The sequence below is a fragment of the Mustela nigripes genome, chromosome 13 (assembly GCF_022355385.1).
Source record: "Mustela nigripes isolate SB6536 chromosome 13, MUSNIG.SB6536, whole genome shotgun sequence".
NCBI classification, from domain to species: Eukaryota; Metazoa; Chordata; class Mammalia; order Carnivora; family Mustelidae; genus Mustela; species Mustela nigripes.
In genome coordinates, this window is record NC_081569.1 from 128,032,883 (window position 1) to 128,058,362 (window position 25,480).

Consider the following 25,480-nt stretch of genomic DNA (forward strand, 5'->3'; position numbering starts at 1 on the left):
AGACCACACATGGTGAGTAAGTGGCAGAACAAGACAAGGACCTGTGTCCCGCCCTCCGGAGAGAGGGACTAGCTAACAGGATTCCTCTAATCTAGATGCTGGTCCTCACTCTTAGGCTCCAGTTGAAGGCTTTGCTCTTTTCAGCCTCTGTACCTGACCTGCTGAAGGTTCCCTCTCCTGGGAACACCCTCCCCTTACTTCTCCAAATACTGCTCATTCTTGAAGAGTAAGCTCATCCTACAACATCTTCCCAGGTCTTTTCCAAATTCATTCAGCTTACTATCTGAGCTTCGATTAAATCCCTTAGCTCTGCTTCCAACTGATTCCTACCCTGAAAAACTGTCTGCATGGAAATTCTAGACCTGTCACTGCAGTCCAGCCATCCTCATGAGAACTCCAGCCTTCTGTAGACCTTTTGTTGCTGTTTGTGTTAACACTTGGCCGTCTTTTCTCTCATTAGAATGCAAGCGCCATGAGGTACAAGCCACACATTTTCTTTTCACGAATTTATATTCTTTGGGATCATAGTGTTTATTGACTCAAAGAAGGTGTTTGCTCTGTCCACTTGCTGTGAGATTGTTTAGTTCCTAAACCATGAAAAGCTGATAGCAGGGGATCTTATATGCCCATTCAGCAATTAAAAATAACCAACACTTGGGGTGCCTGGGTGGCCCAGTCGGTTGAGCATCTGATTTTTGATTTGGGCTTAGGTCATGATCTCAGGGTCCTGGGATTGAGCCCCAAGTAGAGCTCCATGCTCAGTGGGGAGTCTGCTTGAGGATTCTCTCTCTGTCTCTGCCTCTCCCCACTCACACTCTCTCTTTCTCTTTCTCTAAAAGAAATAAATCTTTTTAAAAAATAACCAACACCTAATGAATTTTTACCAATGACCAGTTGTTGTTGTTTTTAGACTTTATTAATCTTTTTTTTGACAGAGAGAAATACAGGGAGAAAGGGAACACAAGCAGGGGGGAGAGGAAGGGAGAACAAGCCCCCCGTGGAGCAGGGAGCCCCCATGCCGGGCTTGCTCCTGGGAATCTGGGATGATGACCTGAGCCGAAGACAGAAGCTTAACAACTGAGCCACCCAGGCGCCCCCAGTGGCCAGGTCTCATACAAAATACTCTGTATGTATTAAGGCAAATCCTCAGGACAACTATTATTATTTCCACTGAACAGATGGAAGACATAGTGCTCCCTCAGCTAATAAGTGACACAGACAGGATTCAAACCCAGAGTACCTCCAGAGTCAATACTAACTACGACACCAGTTAAATACTTAACTTACGACACAGTTAAATACTTAACTACGACACTAAATTTTTGTAGGTAACCAAAAGTCTCTTGTTATGATGTAGACCCACTTCCTTTCTAACCCCAATGGGAAGATAGAACCCGAGGGGTGCAGAACAGTATTTATTATGCTTTTACTATGGGTCAGGCATCATGATGGGTGAGCCTATGAAACAAAGTATTAACTCTATTTTAGAGAAGTTGGCTCCGAACGTGGCTAAATACCGGAGGTATGTCTTTCAGTTATTAGCAGAGTTGGAATGAGGCCAGGTTTCCTGACTCTCAAGGAAGTACTCTTTAAAGGAAATTGTCAGAAAACCCTGATTAGGGACAAATGTGAAGGGCAAAGAGGCATCCGAATTATTAAGAAATGTGCTGATGTAGGCAGCGTACTGAAGAATGTTGAGAGAATGCCAAAAATGCTATTCTATAGATACCCACATAGGAATTCCTTGATTAAATAAAGGAGCCCTGTCACCGCCTAGAATTCCCATCCCAGAACTTCCCCGGAGGCAAGGTCAGAGAGGGCGCCACCTGTGCAGGGGGAACGGCTACCCGCTCTGGACACCAGGGCTCAGCCCCCTTCCTCTCCTCACATTCTAATTGGCCGACTTCTTCCTGGGCCCCGCCTCCTCTGCGCGGACCGAGGGGCCGCCGACCCCTCCCCAGACCCCCTCCTCGACACCGGCGAGCCGCCTTTGCTGTCGCCCGTGACTGGCCCGACCGCAGCCTGGGATCCGCCTCCCCTCCTCCAGATTGGCCAGCAGTCCCCAGGCTCCGGTCCCTCCTGCCCGCCGGCCCCGCCCCATTTCCCCTCGGCAGCGGGGCCTCGGGCGAGCCCCCGCCTCCGCGGGAGCGGGCCCCGCCCCCTGTGACGGCCGGGCCGGTAATTGGCGGCGGCGTGCAGCCATTTCCGGTTTCGGGGAGGTGGGTGGGGTGCGGAGCGGGACTGGAGCGGCCGCCGCCTGGGCCGCCGCCTACAGAGCCTGCCTTGCGCCTGGTGCTGCCGGGACGATGCGGCCGGAACCCGGAGGCTGCTGCTGCCGCCGCCCGCTTCGGGCGAACGGCTGCGTGGCGAACGGGGAAGTGCGGAATGGGTACGTGAGGAGCAGCGCCGCAGCCGCCGCAGCCGCCGCCGGCCAGGTATGGTGGGGCCGGGCTGAGCCGGAGGTGGCGGGCTGGGACCCCGCGAGCTGCGTCCGTGCGGAGCCGGCAGAGGGGGCGGTGGGGCGGGGCGAGGTCGCGGTGACCGTCCGCGGGGTCGGGCGCCGGGCGCGGCTCAGGTGTGCTGGCGGCGGTGTCCCGGCGCTGACCGGGCCTGCCCCAAGCGGGAGGCTCAAGGGCGGCGTGGGGGCTCCCTCGTGTCTCGGCGTCGGAGGTCGTCCTCCGGAGGTTTGGGCTCTGCTCCAAGTCCGAGGACCTTCCTCCCGCCGATCTGGCCAGAAATACGCGCCGGCCCTCGGGGAGGGTCCACTCGAGGGCTCTTGGTTCTTTCTCTCGAGGCTCCCGCCTTATGTCCTCGAGGCGACTGCTTCCTCTTAGAGTCCTGAAACCCTCCCAGGAAAACCATCCTCGGGGGCCTCAGGAGGCCAAGAAAGTTAGACGGTGATACCAGACCGATCAACACCCAGGTCTCTTCCTACCATATACCTAGCCCTTCTGCAAGCAAGGCACTGGACCGCACGTCTGGCAGTGAACCCGGGCTGGTGCCTCACTAGCCTTCTGGTCTTACTCAGCCTGCGGTGGGACCCCATCCCGGGCTCCAGGTTGAGTTAGGTGGTCCCTGGGAGCGGGAGTGCTGTCACCCAAGGGGCTTGCTGAACCCAGGGGGTGACTTGTGATGAGTCTCCAAACCAGTTAACCAAGGCTGAATCCCAGCCAAGTCCAGGGAGTTCTGAAATATTTTGAAAAGGTTTGAATTGAAGGCAGTAATTAGGAACAGCCTTCCAGTTCTCTGGATGGACAGATTCTCCTGAAATGTGTTTTTAAAGAGGATCTGGTTAAAAAGATGAAGAGATCAGTGTTGCTGGAACAGTGTTGTAAGATTTGCAGTTGACTTTAATAGTTATACATACCGTTTAGATATTAAGGAAAACGTGTTTTTTTTTATTTCTGTTTTTTTGGGGTTTTTTTGCGCCAAAGTCAACTGTTCTGAACAGCAGTAGTGTGACTATTGTGATTTAGTTTGTCTTTAATATAGATATGTAGCAGCTTCCTCCCCCCAGTCAGTAGATGGGATAGATAGGCCTGTTACTGTTTAGTGTGAAACAGAAAATAAAATCATTCCTCTGGGTCATGTTGACATAGCAAGGCTGTGAGAGTTGGAGCGAAAACACATGAAAGAGCCTTGACCTCCCCTGAAGTTGTAAGGTTGAAAGCACCATAATGCACAGATTCCAAATATTTATTGTCATTTTTAAAGAAATAATTGAGTGAGAGAGGAAGTGTAAGAACACTCTCATTATTGGCTGTGTAAGGGGTTGTTGTTTTTAGCAACATAAATGGCTAATAAGACAAATTTGCTGTGATAATGTAACAGGAAAACCTGATGGGTGAGAGTCAGAAAATACTTTGCAGATGAAGGAGTGGATTATGATTTTTTAATAGGGAAAAGGAAGTCAAGAGAAAGGTGTTCAGAGGTGTTTTGTGTTCAGGAGCTCTTTTCATTTAACATAGGAGTTATGTTCTGATTTAATAGTAAATTTCTCCCATGATCTCTAATAGTCTAGCATTTATAGGTACAATATTATTTTAGAGGTTGCCAACTAATAGTAAGATGAAGACATATCAAGTTGCTAAAGTGAAATTTTAAAATGTGTATGACTCTAGCATCTGGCTGATTTTTTTTCTAGTGTATTTTAGTGAAAAATTCCACTCAAGTCACTGTAGTGGCATCTGGAAGACTGGGCTACTGGAATGCCTGAAAAAATGGTTAGGCTTCCAGTTATCACTTCTAGAAAACTCTTTGTCACAAGTGTTTTTAAAACAAAGACTTGGGGCGCCTGGGTTGCTCAGTGGGTTAAGTCTCTGCCTTCGGCTCAGGTCATGATCCCAGGTTCTTGGGATCGAGCAGCGAGCCTGCTTCCCTTTCTCTCTTCCTGCCTGCCTCTCTGCCTATTTGTGATCTCTGTCAAATAAATAATAAATAAAAATCTTTAAAACAAAGACTTTAGGGATATAGCTTTGTACATGAATGTGAGGACTATTATCTATTAGGTTTTTGTTTTGTTTTGTTTTCTTAAGTAAAAGAGAGGTTTTTGGTAACTTCATGGGAACAAGCGTATCTTTAAAATACTTTAAGTTGGTTTTGTTTCAGTTACAGTGATAGTGCACCAACCCATATTTATTTTCCCCTACTTTCTAGGGGAAATGTTGCCAATTATGCCATAAAAATACACATAAGATGTTAAGTGTGCAATTGTGTGTCATCTTTTAACTAAAATATAAATTTAGAGGTTTTTTTTTTTAAAGATTTTATTCATTTATTTGAGGGAGAAAGAGAGAGAGAGCATGAGTGGGGGGAAGGTCAGAGGGAGAAACAGACTCCCCATGGAACTGGGAGCCCCACGCAGACTTGATCCAGGGACTCTGGGATCATGACCGGGATCATGACTGCAGAAGGCAGTCGCTTCACCAACTGAGCCACCCAGGCTCCCTAAATTTAGAGTTTTTAAACCTGGAATATACATTCATTTCCTCACATATCCCACTATTTGTCTTTTAATGAACAGGAGAGAGGTTAGGATTCCTTCACACTCTCGAGAGTTTTAGTGTTTGAAGGTATAGGTTATATGTGCTTGCCCTTTGTTGGATTTGGGTTTAGAGTTTGAGTAAATAGATCCTGTGGTAGAAAGGGCGTATAAGGGGTGCCTGGGTGGTTCAGTGGGTTAAAGCCTCAGCGTTTGGCTCAGGTCATGATCCCAAGATCCTGGGATCGAGCCCCGCATCAGGCTCTCTGCTCAGTGGGGAGCTACTCCCCTCGCTCACCTCTCTGCCTACTTGTGATCTCTGTCTGTCAAATAAATAATAAATAAAATCTTTAAAAAAAAAAAGGGTATGTAAAACAACCAACATTGCTGGTTTTGTTTTCTGGGTTCTTTCCTCCAGTTTTTTCTTATAGTGGTAAAACACATAAAATGTACTATCTTAACCATTTGTAAGTGTGCAGGTCAGTGACTTTAAACGTATTCATCATGTTGTGCAACCATCACCACCGTCCACTTCCAGAACTCTTTCATCTTGCAAAACTGAACAGTAACTAAACAGTAACTCCACCATTCTGCTTTCTTTCTCTATGAATTGACTGTAAGTACTTAGTATAAATGAATTCATACTGTATTTTTCTTTTTGTGTCTGGCTTATTTCATGTAGTATGATGTCCTCCTGATTCATCCATGTAGCAGTGTGTATCAAAATTTTCTTTCCTTTTTTTTTTTTTTTTAAAGATTTTATTTATTTGAGAGAGAGGAAAAAAAATGCGCAAGCGTGAACAAGGGGGAGGAGCAGAGAGAGAGGGAGAAGCCGACTTCCGCTAAGCAGAGAGCCCAGTGTGGGATTTGATCCCAGGACTCTGGAGATCATGACCTGAGCTGAAGGCAGATGCTTAACCGAGAATTTCATTCTTTTTTAAGACTGAATTATATTCCATCGCATGTACATATCGCATTTTGCTTAGCTGTTCATTTCAGCAGACGCTTGGGTTGCTTTCAGGGCTTAGGTATTGTGCATAATGCTGCTTTGAACAGGGGTGCGCAAATACCGCTTCAGGACTCTGCTTTCGGTTCTCTTGGATGTATACCCAGAAGTGGAATTGCTGGATCATATGCTAATTCTATTTTTAATTTTTTGAGGAAATGCCACACTGTTTTCCACAGCAGCTAAATAAACTATTTTACATTTCCATCAACAGTGCACAGGGTTTCCAATTTCTACACATCCTTACCAACAATTTTTTTTTTCTTCATTGTAGCTATGAGATCATAGGGAAAAAGTATGCATATATGTTTCTGCTTCTGGCTCTTGGCACAGAGCTCCTAAAACTTGTGTAATTTCCTAAGTGATAGGAATACTAGGAACATCTTTTGTTCTAATATTTAGTCTTTGACCCTTATTCCTGAAACAGAGTTCCTAAATCCCTTGGAATTTCCCTGGTGATAGCAGTGTCTTTCGCTCTAGTGAGGTGGCACTGGGTGGGCTCCTGAATGGGGGCTGCTCACCAGAAAGACCAGATCAGAGGCTTGGAATTGTCAGCCCCACCATGCATTCTCCAGAGAGGGGAAGGGGGTGGAAATGAAGTTAATGATTGTTCATGCCTGTGTGGCGAAGCCTCCGTAAAAATCCCCAAAGTACCAGGTTGAGAGAGCTTCCGGGTTGCTGACCCTGTGGAGATGCTAGGAGAGTGGCAGCCCCTTCCCACACACCTTGCCTGTATCCTTTATCATCTTTTTATAATAAACTAGGAAACAGTAAGTAAATAGTTTTCCTGAGTTCTGTGAGCCATTATAGCAAATTATCAACCAGAAGAGGAAGTGGTGGGAACCTGGTTAATAGCTTATGGGTTCTGTGGGCAGGGAACAGCCTGGACTTGGCCACAGGCACCTGAAGCAGGGGGAGAGGGGGAGCAGTCTTGCGGGACCAGGCCCTTCACTTGAGGGATCTGACACTATCTCTGAGTAGAGTGTGTCAGAACTGAGTTAAATTGATACCAGCTGGTGTCACAGAAGTGCTTGGGGGAGTGGAAACTGCCCCCCCCCATCAGGTGTCAGAAGTGCTGGGAGTGTGGTAGCTCTGAGAGTTTAGAAGTGTCACAGTATTGGGTTCTGTTTTTTACAGCAGCCATGGGTAGACATTACTGGTTTTTAATGATGACAGTATACACAGAGTTTGCACAAGAAGAGGAGCGATAAAGCAGTGATTTTTCCTCCCTTGCCATTCAGAGGAGAGGAGGGTCAGCCTTTATTTGAGGTAAAGGGTGGCAGTTAGCACTAGGGAAACTGAAAGAGTTAGAATTGGAAGCTTTGGCAAAATTAGAGCTGGAAGAAACCTTTAGGGGTTTATGTAATTCAGTCCCATTATCCTTTTGTAGGACTTTATTAAAACTAATCTTGATAGATGATTCTATCCTATTTTTAAAGACCTCTAGAGAATTTGCAGGAAATTTTTTCAGCAGCATGTTGCAATGTTCAGTGATTTTAATTACAAGAGGTTTTTTTTAAACTGTGGATTTAATGTTTGATTAAATAAATGCCATATTTTCATTGTACCTAAAATATAATACTGTCTGTTTTTACTTTTAGAGCTCCTTATTTACAGCACTTTTTAAAAGATCTTCCATTTCTTTATAAAACTTTTGAGTTTTGGACATGCAATTTACTTTCCTTAATTAGTCAACGAGTTTTGAAGGAAAGAAACTATCTGCCTTTGAGACTTTTTTGAGCCTAACTTTGTTCCCTTTAGAAGTAGTTTTAGGGTACCTGGGTGGCTCAGTGGGTTAAAGCCTCTGCCTTTAGCTCAGTGGGATCCAGCCTTGCATCAGGAAGCCTGTTTCTCCCTCTCCCACTCCTCCTGCTTGTGTTCACTCTCTCTTGCTGTGTCTCTGTCAAATAAATAAATAACATCTTTTTTTTTTTAAGTAGTTTTAATGAGATATTAGAATGATGACAGCTTTTTAAAGCTGCCAAAATAGCTAAGATTCTAAGGAGGACGTGGGGCAATAGTCACGTTCTTTAGGACAAGCAAAGCAGAGAGAACAAAGAGTTGGCACTGTTCCTTATACGGAACAGGCGGCAGATGAATAACTAATGAAGGGTGCTTTACTAAAGAGCCACCAGCTTTTGTTTCCCCTGAGAGGAAACAGTAACTGGTAAGTTAGTTAGGAGACAAGAATGGGAGGAGTATCGAGAATGGCCTGGATACCTGTTCAAGTTTTGAAGTCCTGGTGAGATATCCGAAGACCTCAAGGCTTTGCAGAAATAATGCTGTAACTACAGCTGTGGGACTAGATAGATCTTTGTTTTGAATGCTTTTTGTTTTCAGAAGAACATCTCAGATCTTGCTAGCTAGATCTGAAAGATGCCAGAGTCATTTGAGTTATTCAGGAATTCTTTTTAATACAGATTCTTGGGAAATGAGACCAGTATTTAATATATAAACTGCTATGTTCTAAAGATAGTATTTTAAAACTTGCCTATTCAAAGAAAGCAAACTTACCCACTTTTTGGGGTTGGCCTAGGTGCCCTAGAAACTTCATAGTGCTCTGGGCAAGATAGTTAATTGGTTGAGATTCAATTAGATTCAGTTTTTGAAAGAAAGAGGTAGTGTTTATTGGCAGAATGGGCAATTGAGAGGGATGGGTAGAGACTGTTTGCATTCTGAGTGGGTGTGCCTTACTTGATTAAAGACATGGTTTGTGGCCTCAGAAGTCAGTTGCCTTCTAAATAGCTCCTAAGAAGACTTCCATAATATAATTTGTAGTTTGTGACTGATTAAGTAAGTCCTTGCTCTTCACACTTTTAATCTCAGAAAATTTACCTTAACTTTTGTTGTCTTTAGGCTACCTTCAAGGCCCATTATAAAGGTTCAGGTTGCTATTTTCCCATTTGTTTTAAAATACTTTGCTTCTGATTATAGAAATAATACATGTGTACTACAGGACCCTAAAGGATTGTGATAACCCCCGGTGTTGGGGGTTAATGTGGTCTGTCTTAACCAGTCTGCTGCTTTCTGATCATTTCTAGTAATAGTGAAATATGCAGCTGTACTGAGACGTGGGTATGACCCAGCCTTACTCCAAATAACACATACTGAGCTTGGGGAAAGTATTCAACAAATTTTGTAATCTGGGAAGTTTAGAAACTATTGTGTAGGTAAAGTACTGACCTCTCACATGTGAAGGTTTTGACTTATTCTAAATAAGCCTCTTGCTGCCTAATTAGTAAGCCCTTTCAGCAAAGATCTGAGATATTACTGCAGTAGCCCCCTTTATCTGCAGGCCACATGTTCCAAGACCACCAGTGGATGCATGAACCCACTGTATATAGTGGATAGTACTGAACCCCGTGTATACTATTTTTTTTCTATATAAACATACTCATGATAAAGGTTAATTTATAAATTAAGCACAGTAAGAGAGTAACAATAATAACTAATAACAAAATAGAAAATTAAAACAGTATACTGTAATAAAGGTCATGTGAATGTGATCTTCCAAAATATCTTATTGTACTGTACTTACCCTTCTTATGATGATGTGAGATGATCATATGCCTGCATGATGGGACGGAGTGAGGGGATGACGTAGGCATTGTGACACAGCATTAAGGCTGCTGTTGAGCTTTGATGATATGTCAGAAGGAGGATCATCTGCTTTCAGACTGTGGTTGATCGTGGGTAACTGAACACGTGGATAATGGGGGTGACTACCATATTTGCATTGTGCCTGCTGTGTGATAGGAACTCAGGAAATCTTAGTGGAAGGAATGGATGGGTGATAGTTGAAGCCATACAAGTTGGTGAAGCAGATAGAAGATGGCATTAAGCAAGAAGAGAAAGCTAGAAGGGTGTAATATTGGGGAGTCATAATGTTACTGGAAGACTCACACACTGCTGGGGACGGTTGATCCTGAGAACAGAAGCATTAGGAAGTGGTATGAGAAGGAAAGGGAGACAGGGCGCCTGGGTGGCTCAGTGGGTTAAGCCGCTGCCTTCGGCTCAGGTCATGATCTCAGGGTCCTGGGATCGAGTCCCACATCGGGCTCTCTGCTCAGCAGGGGGCCTGCTTCCCTTCCTCTCTCTCTGTGATCTCTTCCCTTCCTCTCACCTCCTGTGATCTCTCTCTGTCAAATAAATAAATAAAATCTTTAAAAAAAAAAAAGAAAGAAAAAAAGAAGGAAAGGGAGGCTGTTTCAGTTAGGAGGGGTAAGCAGCATCTTGGTGGTGGGAGACCAAAGGTGCAATTACAGTAGGTACTCTTTACTGTGACCAGGACCACCCCCGCAACCCCCCACCCCGCTCCCTGGCTTCACCGGTCTGATCTTCACAAGGACCTTGCAGGGCAAATAAAAGCACCATGTTCTAAAGACTGAATTCCAGACTCTTTAAATGACTGTCCCAGTTAGTTAGTTGGTGTAGCCTGGTGTATCTTACTCTATTAAGCGACCAGATTTGGCAGTTCAGAAATTACTGGTAACATTTGAGGGGTTTAATTTCGATATGCCACAGGTTATGCCACACTCCGAACACGTATTTCCAGAAGTGTCCCTTTCCACAGGCAACTTTTGAAAATTAGGGAGTCCATATTTTTTCTTGCAATCGGGATACTTTTGGTCAGTAAGTATCTTCTGTGGATGGGCTGGAAGTGCTTCCAAAGCTGCTGGGAAACAAATGTATTTTGACATTATGTGATTTTCCTCTTTGAAAACTCAGAAACGGAGACAGCCACGTGTACACGCCCTGGCACTTTTTCAGCTCAGTGGCATCCTGTGCACTTGGGCAGCAAGGCTGTGCCCCGGAATCACCGCTCAACCCTGCCACCCACATCTCCTCTGGAGCACCTTCCGACCTCCAGATAAGCATCGTGGCGCAACAGGGGATGCCGCGGTCAGGATATGGGTGTACCAGGGCAGCTCTGCCAGAATCTGCTTCTGGTTCTGAGCACTCTTCCGCCTCTGACCTGTTCTGTAACTCCGTGCCCTCTACGCAGTTCTGGAGTGGACAGCGCCTGAGGGACTATATGGTTAACATCACTTTTGCTTCTCTGCAGATGGTCTCTGATACATGGGGGTAGGCCCCTGGTGGCCACATCTGTGCAGCAGGACCGTTTTCCTAGTCCTGACTGACTGGCATGGGGGTAGGCACCAATGCTACAGTGACCCCAGGAACCCTCTTATGGGGATTTAAAAATTCCAGGGAGAGAGTTTGTCCTTAAGGAAAATAGTATCTGTGTTACTCCTCATCAGAGTTTACATATCTGAAAAGGTTTATATTTTTTTCAGTTTTAACAAGTATTTCTTGAACATTTGGATATTTTTTCTTTCTTTCTTTCTTTTTAAAGAATTCAGTGCTTTGGTGCACCTCAGTGGCTCAGTGGGTTAAGCCTCTGCCTTCGGCTTGGGTCATGATCCCAGGGTCCTGGGATCGAGTCCCGCATCGGGCTCTCTGCTCAGCGGGGAGCCTGCTTCCCCTGCTCTCTCTCTGCCTGCCTCTCTGTCTACTTGTGATCTCTGTCTGTCAAATAAATCAATAAAATCTTAAAAAAAAAAAAGAATTCAATGCTTTATTTATTTTTTTAACATATTTTTATTAACATATGATGTATTACTTGCCCCGGGGGTATAGGTCTGAATCATTAGGCTTATACACTTCACAGCACTCACCAAAGCACATACCCTCCCCTCCCCAAAGTCCATCACCCAACCACCGTTTGTTTGTTTTGTGAGATTAAGAGTCTCTTATGGTTTGTCTCCCTCCCGATCCCATCTTACTTCATTTTTTCCTTCCCTACCCGCCAGATCCCCCACTCCACCTCTCAAATTCCTCATATCAGAGAGATCATATGATATTTGTCTTTTTCTGATTGACTTATTTGGCTCAGCATAATACCCTCTAGTTCCATCCATGTTGTTGCAAATGGCAAGATATCATTTCTTTTGATGGTTGCATAGTATTCCTGTGTGTGTGTGTGTGTGTGTGTGTGTGTACACCACATCTTTATCCATTCATCTGTTGATGGATATCTAGGTTCTTTCCATAGTTTGGCTATTGTGGACATCGCTGCTATAAACATTCAGGTACATATGCCCCTTCAGATCACTACATTTGTATCTGTAGGGTAAATACCCAGTAGGAACATTTGCATATTGTCAATAAAATTTAAAATGGACACATGTAGTGTTTCTCTTCTCTTATTTTATTTTTTTAAAGATTTTATTTATTTATTTGACAGACAGAGATCACAAGTAGGCAGAGAGGCAGGCAGAGAGAGAGGAAGGGAAGCAGGCTCCCCGTTGAGCAGAGAGTCCGATGCGGGGCTCGATCCCAGGACCCTGGGACTATGACCTGAGCCGAAGGCAGAGGCTTTAACCCACTGAGCCACCCAGGTGCCCCTGTTTCTCTTTTTTTAAAGATTTCATTCGTTTGACAGAACGAGAACTCAAGTTAGGGGAGGGGCAGAGTAAGAGGGACAAGCAGACTCCCTGCTGAGCAGGGAGCCTGATGCCAGGCTCCATCCTGGGACCCTGAGATCATGACCTGAGCTGAAGTAGATGCTTAACCAACTGAGTGACCCAGGAGCCCCATAGTGTTTCTGTTTTAAAGTCAACATACTTTAGGTGCAGTTTTACGTGAAAATACTAGAGTTGGAAAAACATCATTCTTGCAAAACGTTAAAGTAACACATTAAAGTATAAAGAAAATAAATATCTCCTGAAATTCTACAAGCCAGAGATAACCACTATATCATTTTGATGTATATCCTGCTAGACAAACACACACACACACACACACACACACACACAATACATAAATATACAAATATATATATATGTTTGTGTATGTGTAATAGGCAGGGAGGGGGTGCAATTTTACATAAAATAAATTGCTTAATATCATTAATTTTTTTTTGCTTAATATCATTAATACATCCTATCACCAATCAGTAAGACAAACATCATTCTTTTAAGGGGTATATAAATTCCATAATATGAATCTATAGTGTAATTTGTTTAATGAATCCCTGTGCATGATGTGTAGACTTTCCCCCATATTTTCAATATGTGAACATTTTATATATCTCACACTTTTGATTTTTTCATAAGGATAAATGCCTAGAAATAGTGTCACTCAGAAAGTATATGTGTATATAAATGTGTGTATATATATTATTCTGATCAGAATCCGAATATCATTTTTAAGTGAATTTAAAGGAAGCTTTAGAGATATTTTTTAAAGTTTTCTGATTTCTAAAGTGTAATTGACAACAATTTAAGTGATCCAAACCTCATCTTTAAATGAATTAAACTAGTATCTCAAAATATAATGTAACACAGAATCATCTTAGGTTCCTAAAATCCTTTGGTGAAAATATGGTTCAAATGTCACTTTCCTCAAATTGATCTTTAAGTCAGGGCAGTTCCAGTGTAGAGTCCTACCCTCTAAATGTTTTGGGTTTTTTCTTTCTCTGTCTCTCTTTCTCTCCTTCACTCTCTTTTTCATTCTTTCTTTCCTGACAAATTGATTCTAAAATTCATGTGCAAAAGCAAAGTACCAGAAAGAGCCAAGGCAGTTAGGAAGAGAAATTAGGTAGGAGAAATCACCTTTATTAGATAATAAGACATAGCATAAAGCTATAATGAAAGTGGCAGTTTCTATTCCAGAAGGAGCACCCGTGAATACGGAGTTTGATAGATAATGGTGGTGGCATTTCACATCAGTGGGGGATGTATTAATGCAGAGACAGGTGGTTTTCTATATGGAAAAAGAAGGGGAAAAAAGATGGAAAAAGAAGAAAAATTTTTTTCTATATGAAAAAAGAAGAGGGAAAAAAACATATCCCAACCTCACACCGGTCTATAAAGTCAATGCCAGGTTGTTAGATACTCAAATGTGAAAATAAAAATAAATATAAAACTCAGTATTTAGGAAAAAATATTTATGACCTTAGAGTATAGAGTGATTTTCCTAAAAGCACCAAAGCACAGATTATAAAGGTTGATAGATTTGACTGTATAAAACTTTTGCATGCAATAGCATCAAAAAGAAAATGCTTAGGAAAAAAATTAACAAATAGTACAAGACTTGCACACTGGAACCCACAAAACATTTTGAAAGAAATTTAAGAGGATCTAAGTAAATGCAAAGACATCCAATGTTCTAGAATTGAAAGCCTGGTGGTAGGTTTTAAGGAAGGCATGGAGCACTGGGTGTGATGAATAAACAATGACTCTTGGAACACTGAAAAAATAACATTAAAAAAAAAAAAGAAAGACTTGGGGCGCATGGGTGGCTCAATGGATTAAAGCCTCTGCCTTCCGCTCAGGTCATGATCTCAAGGTCCTGGGATCCAGCCCCGCATTGGGCTGTCTGCTCAGCAGGGAGCTTGCTTCCTCCTCTCTCTCTGCCTGCCTCTCTGCCTACTTGTGATCTCTGTCAAATAAATAAATAAAATCTTTAAAAAAAAAAGACTTAACTATTGGGGTGCCTGGCTGACCCAGAGCATGGGATCCTGATCTTGGAGTCATGAGTTCAAGCCCCATACTTGACGATAAGGCTTACTTAAAAAGAGAGACTTAAAATTGTTAAGATGGTAATACTCTATGAATTCAATGCAACCCCTGTCAGAGTCCCAGCTGACTCTTTTGGAGACATTGACAAACTGATCCTAAAATTTATATGGAAATAAAAGAGACCCAGGAGAGACAAAGTGTTGAAAGTGTTGAAGAAATAAGCTGGAGGACTCACCCTTCCTGATTTCGGAACTCCCTATAAAGCCATAGTAATCAAGATAGTATGGTACTGCCATAAAGATATACCTAGAGATCAATGGACTATAATTGAGAGTCCAGAAATAAACCCTTAATTTATGGTCAGTTGATTTTTCTGTAAGTGTACCGAGACAGTTCAGGGGGCGAAGGATGGCCTTTTCAACTAATAGTGTGGGGATAACTGGATATCTACATGCAAAAAAACTAATTTGGATGTCTACCTCATACCATATACAAAAAAATTAACTCAAAATGGACCAAAGACCTAAATGTAAGAGTTAAGAACTGTCAGATTTTTAGGAAAACAGATAGGTATAAATCTTTGTGAATTTTGATTAGGCAGTGGATTTTTAGATATGACTCTAAAGGTATAAGCAACCTTGGAGTAGGTCGAAATGAACATTTGTAATTTTTTGTTATTTCTAACATTTGGTATTTCTAAGGACACCATCAAGAGAATGAAAAGATAATCCATAGTATGGGAGAAAATATTTGAAATCCTATAGTAGATAAGGGACTTATTATCTAGAATATGTAATGTACACTTACAACTCAACAATAAGAAGACAACTCAATTTTCAAACAGACAAAGGATTTGAATAGATAGTTTCTCTGAAGAAGATGTACAGATGGCTAATAACCCCATGGAAAGATGCTCTGTGTCAGTCAATTAGGGAAATGCAAATCAAAACCATAGTGAAATACCACTTCATACACACTGGGATAGTTAAGATAAAAAGCCATTAACAAGGGGCGCCAGGGTGGCTCAGTGGGTTAAAGCCTCTGCCTTCAGCTCAGGTCATGATCCCAGGGTCCTGGGATGGAGCCCCACATAGGGCTCTCTGCTCAGCAGGGAGCCTGCTTCTTCCTCTCTCTCTGTCTCTCTGCCTACTTGTGATTTCTGTATGTCAAATAAATAAATAAAATCTTAAAAAAAAAAAAAAGCCATTAACAAGTGTTGGTGGGGATGTGGAGAAATTGGAACGCTTATACATTGCTGGTGGGATCGTATAGCCACTTTGGAAAACAGTTCCTAAAGTGTTAAACATAAACTTACCATATGATTCACCATTTCTACTCCCTGGAAAAATGAGACATATGTACACACAAAAACTTGTACGTGAATGCTCATAGGAACATTATTCCTACTAGTCAAAAGGTGGAAACAAGCCAAATATCCATAAATTGATGAACAGATAAAATATAATCAGTGGATTATACTGTGGATTATACTATACAGTGGAATATTCTTCAGCAATAAAAAGGAATAAAGAACTGATACATGTCACAACATGGATGAAAGAAACATTATGTGTAGTGTAACAAGCCAGACATAAAGGCTCTGTATTGCATGATTCCCCTAGCATGAAATGTTAGGATAGGTAAATCCATAAAGACAGAAAGTTGACTAGGAGTTTGCCAGGGCCAGGGGTGGAGTTTATTTTTGGGGTGATGAAAATGTTTTAAAGTTAAGTTGTGGTGATGGTTGTACTACTGTGTGAATGTAATAAAAACCATTGAACTGTACACTTGGAAAGAACGAATTTAATGACATTTTAAATCTATTCCAATAAAATATGACATCATAAACAAAGGGACACCAAAAGTGAAAAAACAAGCCATGGCCTGGGAGGAGACATTTTTTTAGCATATCACTGAGAAAGGGTTAGTATCCGGATCAGAAAGCCTTATAAATTAGGGAGAAACAAGCTTGCACTCCAGGAGAAAAATGGGCGAAAGAAGAACTGTCAATTCATAGGAAAGAAGGAACTTGATTAGAAAATACGTGAATATGCCCATCCTCACTTTGTTCAAGTTACTATAAATTAAAACGGTTAAGTAACTGTTTTCATCTGTAGCTTTTGAAAGCTGTAAAGATACGATCATATTAAAGGTTGACAATCTTATGTTGCAAAGGGAACTGTATACAGGTGCTTTTAGCACAAATTGGTACAATTGCCTTGGAGAACAATTTGCAATTTCTACAAAAGTTGAAATACACATTCCTAATGACTACCCTATGCAGTTTGTCTGTGGGTATATACAGCAGCTGAGGTTTTCAAACATTTTTGTTCCGGCTTAAACTAAGAAAGAACATCTTTTTTTTTTTTTTTTAAGATTTAATTTATTTATTCGACAGAAAGTAATCACAAGTAGGCAGAGAGGCAGGCAGAGACAGAGGGAGAAGCAGGTTTCCTGCTGAGCAGAGAGCCTGTTGTGGGGCTCGATCCTGGACCCTGAGACCATGACCTGAGTCGAAGGCAGAGGCTTAACCTGCTGAGCCGCCCAGGCACCCCGAGAAACATTTTTATATCAAACTTATGTACATGTAATATGTGAGGTATTAGGGCTTAGGGTTTCAACACATTACTTTTGGGAGGATCAATTCAACCTGTGTCACATGGTTTTCGGAAGAAATTCTGCTCATGGCACAAGGAGACGTGTTTAAGAAAGTTTACTGTAAAAACATAAGAACAAAAAGTTGGAAGTAATCTAGCTTTTCATCAGTAGGAGCATGACTTATCCACCCTTCCCCACCCCCACAACAAACAAAAAAAACCAGTATGGCATATTGTTACAATGAATATAGCACTGAAAAGATTAATCTAGATCTGTATTATTCACATGGGCAAATCTCAGACACATATTGTTAAACAAAAGTTGCAGAAAGATACATACAGTATGATATGTATATAAGGATTAAAAACATGCAGGGCAATACTGTATTGTTTATGGCTATGTATTTATGTAAGAAAGGTATTATTTTGGCAGTGCCTGGGTGGCTCAGTCGTTAAGTGTCTGCCTTCGGCTCAGGTCATGATCCCAGAGTCCTGGGTTTGAGCCCTGCATCGGCTCCCTGCTCCACAGGGAGCCAGCTTCTCCCTCTCCTGCTCCTTGTGTTCAACTCTCACGTTCTCTCTCTCGGTCAAATAAATTAAAAAATAAATAAAATCTTTAACAAAAGATATTTATTTTTAAAAAGGTGATAAACACCAAATTAAGGGTAGCTTTTATACTTTTGGGGGAAAAGGGTTAAAATAGCACTTCTCTAAGACAAACTTCTTAAAAGAATTGGGGAACTGCTTTAACATGAATCAGAGCATGACGCTCTCCAGAGAGCTTCTTATCACTGACAACAAAAGACGGTTTCTGCTGGTTTACAAGGCTCTGTATCATTGGCTCTCGAACATGTCCTCCCAGGTTACTGTCCTCCAGCCAGGTGGGCCTCTCTGCCCTTCCCCGAACACATGGAGTGCACCTGCCCCAGGGCTTGTGTCTTCACCTTAGCTCCGCCTGGAGCTAAGTGCTGGGCTGAGAAACCTGGTCTGCGATCACCAATGGGACTGTAAACGAGCTACCTGTCAGAAAGCTGCCGTACTTGCTAAAGGACAGTATCTTCATCACCTCCTGTACAGGCTGGGCTTGTATATGGAGGCAAAGGACAGCAAAATTAGTGTTCTGATTTCCTAAAAACAGACATTTTCTTAACAGAGGAAGCTCATATAACTACTTACCTCAGTCCAAATATAGCTAGTCATATGGACGGCAAAATTAGCTAATTCTATATGAAGAGCAAAAAGGAGCACAAAGGGTGAGTTTAGAGTGAAAGTCTAATATTAATGATGATTTTAAAATGATCAGACTAAGTTGTAGTATTTCTGAAATCATTGAAGAAAAACTGGATCCATACAAAATCTCAGAAATATGACTAAGAAATGGCAGTAAGTGGAAAATGTAAAGACTTGGATTCTAATCCCAACTTTGAGTTGAGTTTTCTTATGACTAGACAGATTGCTTAATCTTCTGTTTTTGGTGTTGTCATTTAGTCATGTGAAGAGGAAGAGAGAATCACTTGTAAAAGAAACGCTTTTCACTTTGTATTTTTTATCCTGCATATTTAAATGTAAATCCCTTTTGACAATATTCTTTCAAATAGTTAGTTTCCTTATTCTTTTTTATCTCAAAAACCATGCTGTTCTTTGCATCCTTTGGTGAAAAAAAAAAAAAACCTGAAGAATTTGTGAATACTAGGATTATCTCTTACTTTTTTATCTCCTTTTTTTTCTTTAAAGATTTTATTGATTTGTTTGACACATAGAGATCACAGGTAGGCAGAACAGCAGGCAGAGAGGGGGAAGCAGGTTCCCCACTGAGCAGAGAGTCCCATGTGGAGCTGGATCCCAGGACCCTGAGATCATGACCTGAGCCGAAAAGGCAGAGGCTTAACTCACTGAGCCACCCACTGCCCTTTTTATCTTCTTTTTTAAAAAAGATTTTATTTTTCAGTAGTCTCTACACCCAGTGTGGGGCTCAAACTCACAACCTCGAGACCAAGACTCATGCACTCCACTGACATAGTCAGCCATGCACCCCGGAGTATCTCTTCTTTTTATTTTCCAGTACAGAGTACAGTCCTTGACATACAGAAATGAAATATTTGTTGAAAAGAATGAGATGATCATGCTGATTTTGAGCTCCTCGGTAGAAAGGATGTCTAAGGCTGGGACCCACTGTGTGTTTGTTGCAGGCTCTCCCTTTACTGTGACTTGATCTGCGAAGCATTGTAAGGGTGTGGTTGGTTTCAAGTCACCTGTCTAGTCCAGCTCTCCAGCTTCTCTAGCACTTGGTAAGTGTCCTGTGCAGAAAACTGGCCTTGCATCTGGGGCTGTGCTAGAATTTAGTCTGTCACATCATCCTATAGAGCTGTCATAAGCTCCACTGGTTTTTCTTTTTCTTAGCAGATTTCTGCCTATGGCAAACCCAGTTATGATCATTCATGCTCACATTCTGCAACTACTACCAGGAGAGAAAATGACTAGCAATTTCAGCTCACTAAGGAAAGGTTCTTCCCTCTCTGGAATTTTAGTGTATCTTGCCCTCTTTGGTTTGCATGGACCTGCAGTTTAATAGTTTAAATAGTTTTAAAAACTATTTCTTGTCTTAAGTAATCTCCGTTGTTTTATCTAGTTGTTCTGTGAAATTGATAGCTTGCCTCTACCTATTAATTTTAACCTAGAAGCATTTATTTTTCTATTTTTTTGGTTTTTGTTGCTGTAAATATGACCTAAAAATAAAGTTGTTCACACAGTTTAGAGATGATTTCTCTCCAGAAAGTCTGAAGGTAGACTGGTTGCACTTGGTAGGTAGATTATGAGCTATCTTATCCTCTTTGTTGTTCCGTAATCTTTTAGGATGTTTTTATTCACATCTCAGTCTCAACCCATCTCCATTGCAAGCCACCGGGAGAGAGAAGTGGAAGGAGAGCAATTGCTGTTTTCAGGCTGTAATCCGGCTCTGGTACCTGTCCCTTCTGTTCATTTCCTCTTTGGCCAGAATTTCATCACGTGGCTATGCAGCCGCCGGAGAGATCGGGAGATGTAGACTGTAAGCCGGGTGTCCATGGACCCAGCTAAAACTGACGTTCTATTACTAAAGGGGATATAGGGAGGATGTCCGTAGGGAGCCAGTTAGCCGTCTTTGTCATAGTATGGTGTGAGGAGAAGCTCTAACCAGAGTTTTTTTCCTAAACAGTCAATTTTCTTAAGCTCTTGTACTAAATAATCTAACATATCCCCTTTGGTTTATGATTTTTCAACCATGAAAGAGTCTTGTTTAATGGTTATGAGCATGTTTTCTGTAGTTAGGCAAAGTTAGCAGACAGATATTGTCTGAATTTCCACACTCTGAATACATATTTCCAGAAGTGTCCTCTTTTTTCCATAGGCAACTTCTGAAAAGTAGGGAGTCCACATTTTTTCTTGTAGTCAGGATACATTTCCTACTTCTGGTCAATTAGTATCTTCTGTGGAGTAGGCTGAAAAGTGCTTCTAAAGCTCGCTGGATAACAAACGTGTTTTGGCATTTTGATCTGTGGTTTTCTGTTGCCCTTTTAAAAAATACTAGTTCAGATTTTTTGTTTTCCTTTTTTGGTCTGTATTCATGTGTATTAATGGGAACCTGGAAACAGTTTAGTTAGAGCAAGCAATGAGAATCTCATGTCCTTCAATACCATGTAATTTTTTTCAGTTGATAGCAACAGAAACTGACCCTATCTAAACCAAAAGGTGATTTATTACAAGAATGATAGGCATGCAAAAAATAAACAAAAGGAGGGAGTAGTTGGGTAGAACTGACGAATAATTCAGAAAAGTCAGGCAGGAAATAGCACAGCACCCGGGACTTCAGTAGCAGGAGTTTACAGACCTTTTCTTGAGGATGTTGGAGGTCTAGTGCCCTTCACTCTCTTAACCTATTGAAATCTAAATCCCGTGAGAGAGGGTTGTTAGGTTCATTTTGGCATAGGTGCTTACCCCCATGCCAGTCAGTTAGGACCCAGGAAAACAGTCCTGCTGCACAGATGTGGCCACCAGGGGCCTACCCCCATGTATCAGAGACCATCCGCAGAGAAGCGAAAGTGATGTGAACCATGTAGTCCCTCAGGCGCTGTCCACTCCAGAACTACATGGAGGGCATGGAGTTATAGAACAGGTCAGAGGCGGAAGAATGTTCGGACCCAGGAGCAGAATCTGGTACTCCCATCTGGTACTGGTACTCACATCTCCGGATGTACCAGCTGCCCTGGTACTCCCATCTCCGGACCGTGGCATCCCCTGTTGCACCACGATGCTTATCTGGAGGTCAGAAGGTGCTCCAGAGGAGATGTAGTGGCAGGGGAGAGCGGTGATTCCGGGGCACAGCCTTGCTGCCCAAGTGCACGGGGTGCCACTGAGCTGAAAATGTGCCAGGGCGCGCACACGTGGCTGTCTCCGTTTCTGAGTTTTCAAAGAGGAAAATCACATAACGTCAAAACACGTTTGTTTCCCAGCGAGCTTTGGAAGCACTTCCAGCCAATCCGCAGAAGATACTTACTGACCAAAAGTAGGGAATTCATTTGCAAGAAAAAATGTGGACTCCCTAATTTCAAAGGTTGCCTGTGGAAAACCGAGGACACTTCTGGAAATATGTGTTCAGAGTGTGAATCCTCGTGTGACTGGTACAAAGTTCCAGACTATTGTCTTCAGCATGTATGGTATGCAGTAGGGAGAGGCTAGTACATTTCAGTAAAATTCCAAGGAAGGGCCATTTCAGCAGAACTAATTTTAAGGAACAACAGAACATACTACTGGAAGTGAATGGGGTTTGTTTAGCAGAAAAGGCATGGTGGCAGTCCTTTGATTGCCAAAGAATAACGGGTGTTCATATTGGATGTTAATTTTTTTTTTTTAATGTTCCAAACTATCTGCCAGGTGGCTGGGTTCTGTCATACTCTTGTCACATTCAGCAGGAATATATCTATTTGTTCATATCAGAAGTGCATGCTTTTGTTTCCCACTATTTATTTCCCCATTTTTGCATCATTACATAGTTACCCTATGTTCTTTCATGGGATTCTCGAAACTTCTGCTTAGGATCATTCGTTATACATCAGTGTACAGTCTAATCAAACCTTACCTTTTTCTCTGTTCTGAAACTAGAGAGATAGAATGTAACACATGATCTAGGACTTTTTTTTTTTCTACGAAGACATTTTAGGACCATTGGCAAAATTTAACTGAAGTCTATAGACTAGATATTAATTAGTATCTATTGGTTTCCTGATTTTGAAAATTGTTCTGTAGTTATGTAAGAGAATATCTTTGTTTTTAAGAGAGACACACTAATGTATAAACGTACATCATAACTGCACCTGCCTCAAATGGTTCAGGCAGAAAATTCTCCATCGTTCTCTCTCTGTGCACACACGATACCACACCACACAATTACTTTTTCCTGAACCAGTTGGGAGTAGGCTGTATACATTCTCTCCCTTTACCTTTGTGTTAGGCAGCTTGGGCTGCTCTAACGAAATACCACAGATGAGGTTGCTTAAAGAACAGATGTTTGTCACGGTTCAGGAAATCCAAGATCAGGTTGCTGGCAGACTGAGTTCTTGGTGAGGCATTCTTCCTGACCTGCAGATAGCTTTCTCATAGTGTGTTCATGGGGCCATTCTTCAGTGGAGATCTCTGCCTTCCTTATAAGGGCACTAATTACATTATGAGGCTAACCCTCATGACCTAATGTAACCCTCATTGCCTCCCAAAGGCCCTATTTTGAAATGGCATCACACTGGAGCTTCAATATATGAATGAGGTAGCAGAGGGGGAGACAAACATTCAGCTTGTAACATTCTGCCCGTGATCCCTCTAAAATCACATTCCTGCCTGCAAGATACATTCGTTCTGTCCCAGCAACCTCAAGAGTCTTAACTCATTCCAGCATCAGCTTTAAGGTCCGTAGTCCAAATCATGTGATATGAGTGAAACGCGAAATACAACTTATCCTAAGACAGTTCCTCTCCGTCTGTGAGCTCTTGAAGCATATAAGTTATGTGCTTCAAAAATACGGTGGTGGGACAGGCAGAGGATCGACATTCCCATTCCAAAAGAGAGAAATCAGAAGGAAGAAAGGGGTGATGGGTCCCAACCACGTCCAAAATTTAGTAAGGCAAATTCCACGAGATCTTAAGGACCAAGTTTAATCCTCTTTGGTTTGATTCTATGCCTTCTGGACCCATTGGGATTGGGGTCACTCACCTCTACCCCCTATGCTTCAGGCTTCCTTTCCAAGGCACTTACCTATTGATTCTATCTGAAGTGATGGTTGCCCCACCTTTGAAACTGAGAAGGGTACCCTGATGATCTTTAAACTGTCTTTGGAATTATTCTTTTCTTGTCTTGAAAATAGCACAATTTCTGGCTCTGTGGTCCAGTCCTGTAGGATCTAAGAATTCCTAATAGCCTGTAGCACGTGGTTTCAAGCATCAGAGAGTTCCACAAAGCTTGTTATGAAATATGCCACAGTCGTCTGCTCTCTTCTCTTTTTTTCATCTCCTGTGTTTACCTCCACATTTTAAAATGCCTATTTTACTGCCTCTTGACTTTTCACAGTGAACATTATTTATTATTGCTTTATTTCCATTAGGAGATTTGCGCTCCTTATCTAGGGGTGGATTCTTGTTGGGAAGACTCTGGCAGGAAGTTTGGTGTGACTGGAAGGATAATTGGGATGTGGAGAGGGTCTCCGTGGCAGGGAGACCAGACAAGAAAAGGAGGGTATTGCAGTGGTTCAACGAAGAAAGAGACACTGAGGGGTTTTTTGTTTGTTTGTTTGTTTGTTTGTTTGTTTTTTAAACTGAGGATAACATACATTCAGGTAAGTGCGTAAAATATATCCTGCTCCATGACTTTTTACCCATGTGTGTACAGTGTCTCCAGTACCTCTCTCAAGATGTAGAACATTTCCAGCCTCCTTGAAATTCCCTGGTGTCCCACAAGAAGGTCTTGAACTAAGGCACAAAAATTCATTACTGGTTCTAGAATGAAGTCTGAAAATGAGGTGGAGCTAAAGATGACTCCAAACTTGGGAGACTGGGTGGACTGGGTGGTGATGCTACCGGCCAGGTGGCTGATAGAGGAGGATAATCTGATTTCAGTTGAGGGAGGAGTGAAGATGGTGAGAGAAGTTCAGCTTTAGACTGTTGAGTTGGGATGTCCAAGTGGAACTTACAGGTGGCAGGTGGAAATGTACATTTGGAGTTCTGGGGAAAATTTGGAATTGACATGGAGATTTGTGATACTTACCAACGTTTACAGTCTGTTTGAGATCTAGCAGGTAGATGAGAATTCTCTGGAGAGGCTGTAGATAGAGACCTAAGGTTATCATGAGAGGCATATGTTGCTTTTATTAACTCTGTTTTAGCCCAAAAGTGAATAAAATCAGTGAGAAAATTGTTTAAACATTTTTTAAATAACTTTTTTAAAAGATCTATTTATTTATTTGAGAGAGAGAAAGAGAGAGCATTAGAGGGAAGAAGGTCAGAGGGAGAAGCAGACTCCCCATGGAGCTGGGAGCCATGACCCAAGTTGAAGGCAGTTGCTTAACCAACTGAGCCACCCGGGCTCCCTCAGTTTAAACATTTCTTATGAAAATTCAGTAATGTGTACTCTGTTAAAATGAAAAATCAGATTGGTTCAGAGGTTTTTAAATAGGAAGTAGGCGTTCTGCCTCTATCCCACTCCCCACTCCAATTTCTGTGTCTCTTTCCAGGTGATTTTAGTGCATGTATATTGTTTATGGTTTATCTTGATTATACCTTTCCATTACTGCTTTGGTTAAGAGTCTTTTTTCAGCTGTTTAATGAGTATAATTGATGGCCTTCAGGCATGTGAACAAAATGGGTTATTGGTTTGTTTGTTTGTTTCCCCCTCTCCTCTTCTTGTAATGTATTTTATGATAATGTGCTTATGATTTTGACCGAAAAAAAATTTCTTCCTTGGTCTTTTTTTCTTTTGCTTTTTATTGAAAAAAATATGTTACTTTTCAAGCAAACATATCTTGGTTTTCTTTGGAGTCCTTAAATCTCCCTTGATTAATAATACTACCATTGTTACACTCTTACCTGTTTAATGTGAGCAGACTGGCAACTTTTTTTTTTTAACCCCTGGAGGGAGTAATAAGCTAATTTTTTTTTTTTTTTTTTGTCTTGTTGACAGTATAATTCTCGTTAGAATGAATGAAAGGCCTCTTGAGAGCCCTCTTGCTTAGTGAATCCAGAATATAAAATACCCTGGAAGAGTTTGTAGCCCATGTTTTGTTCAGTGTGAATTTGACCTGCAATGTAGTTGAGACTAAGGTATTAGATGTGGGATCTGGAAAGGTCCTAATACG

General features: G+C 41.9%; 1 protein-coding gene across 1 annotated transcript in view; it reads left to right on the forward strand.

Annotated features, from left to right (window-relative positions):
* The first annotated feature begins 2,211 nt into the window (after window positions 1-2,211).
* Window positions 2,212-25,480, forward strand: part of SPTLC2 (serine palmitoyltransferase long chain base subunit 2) — a 110,010-nt gene continuing 86,741 nt past the window's right edge. Inside the window, exon 1 of the mRNA XM_059373640.1 lies at window positions 2,212-2,435. Within this exon, the coding sequence (XP_059229623.1) occupies window positions 2,307-2,435 (129 nt within the window). The 5' untranslated portion in view covers window positions 2,212-2,306. The remainder of the gene's footprint in view (window positions 2,436-25,480) is intronic.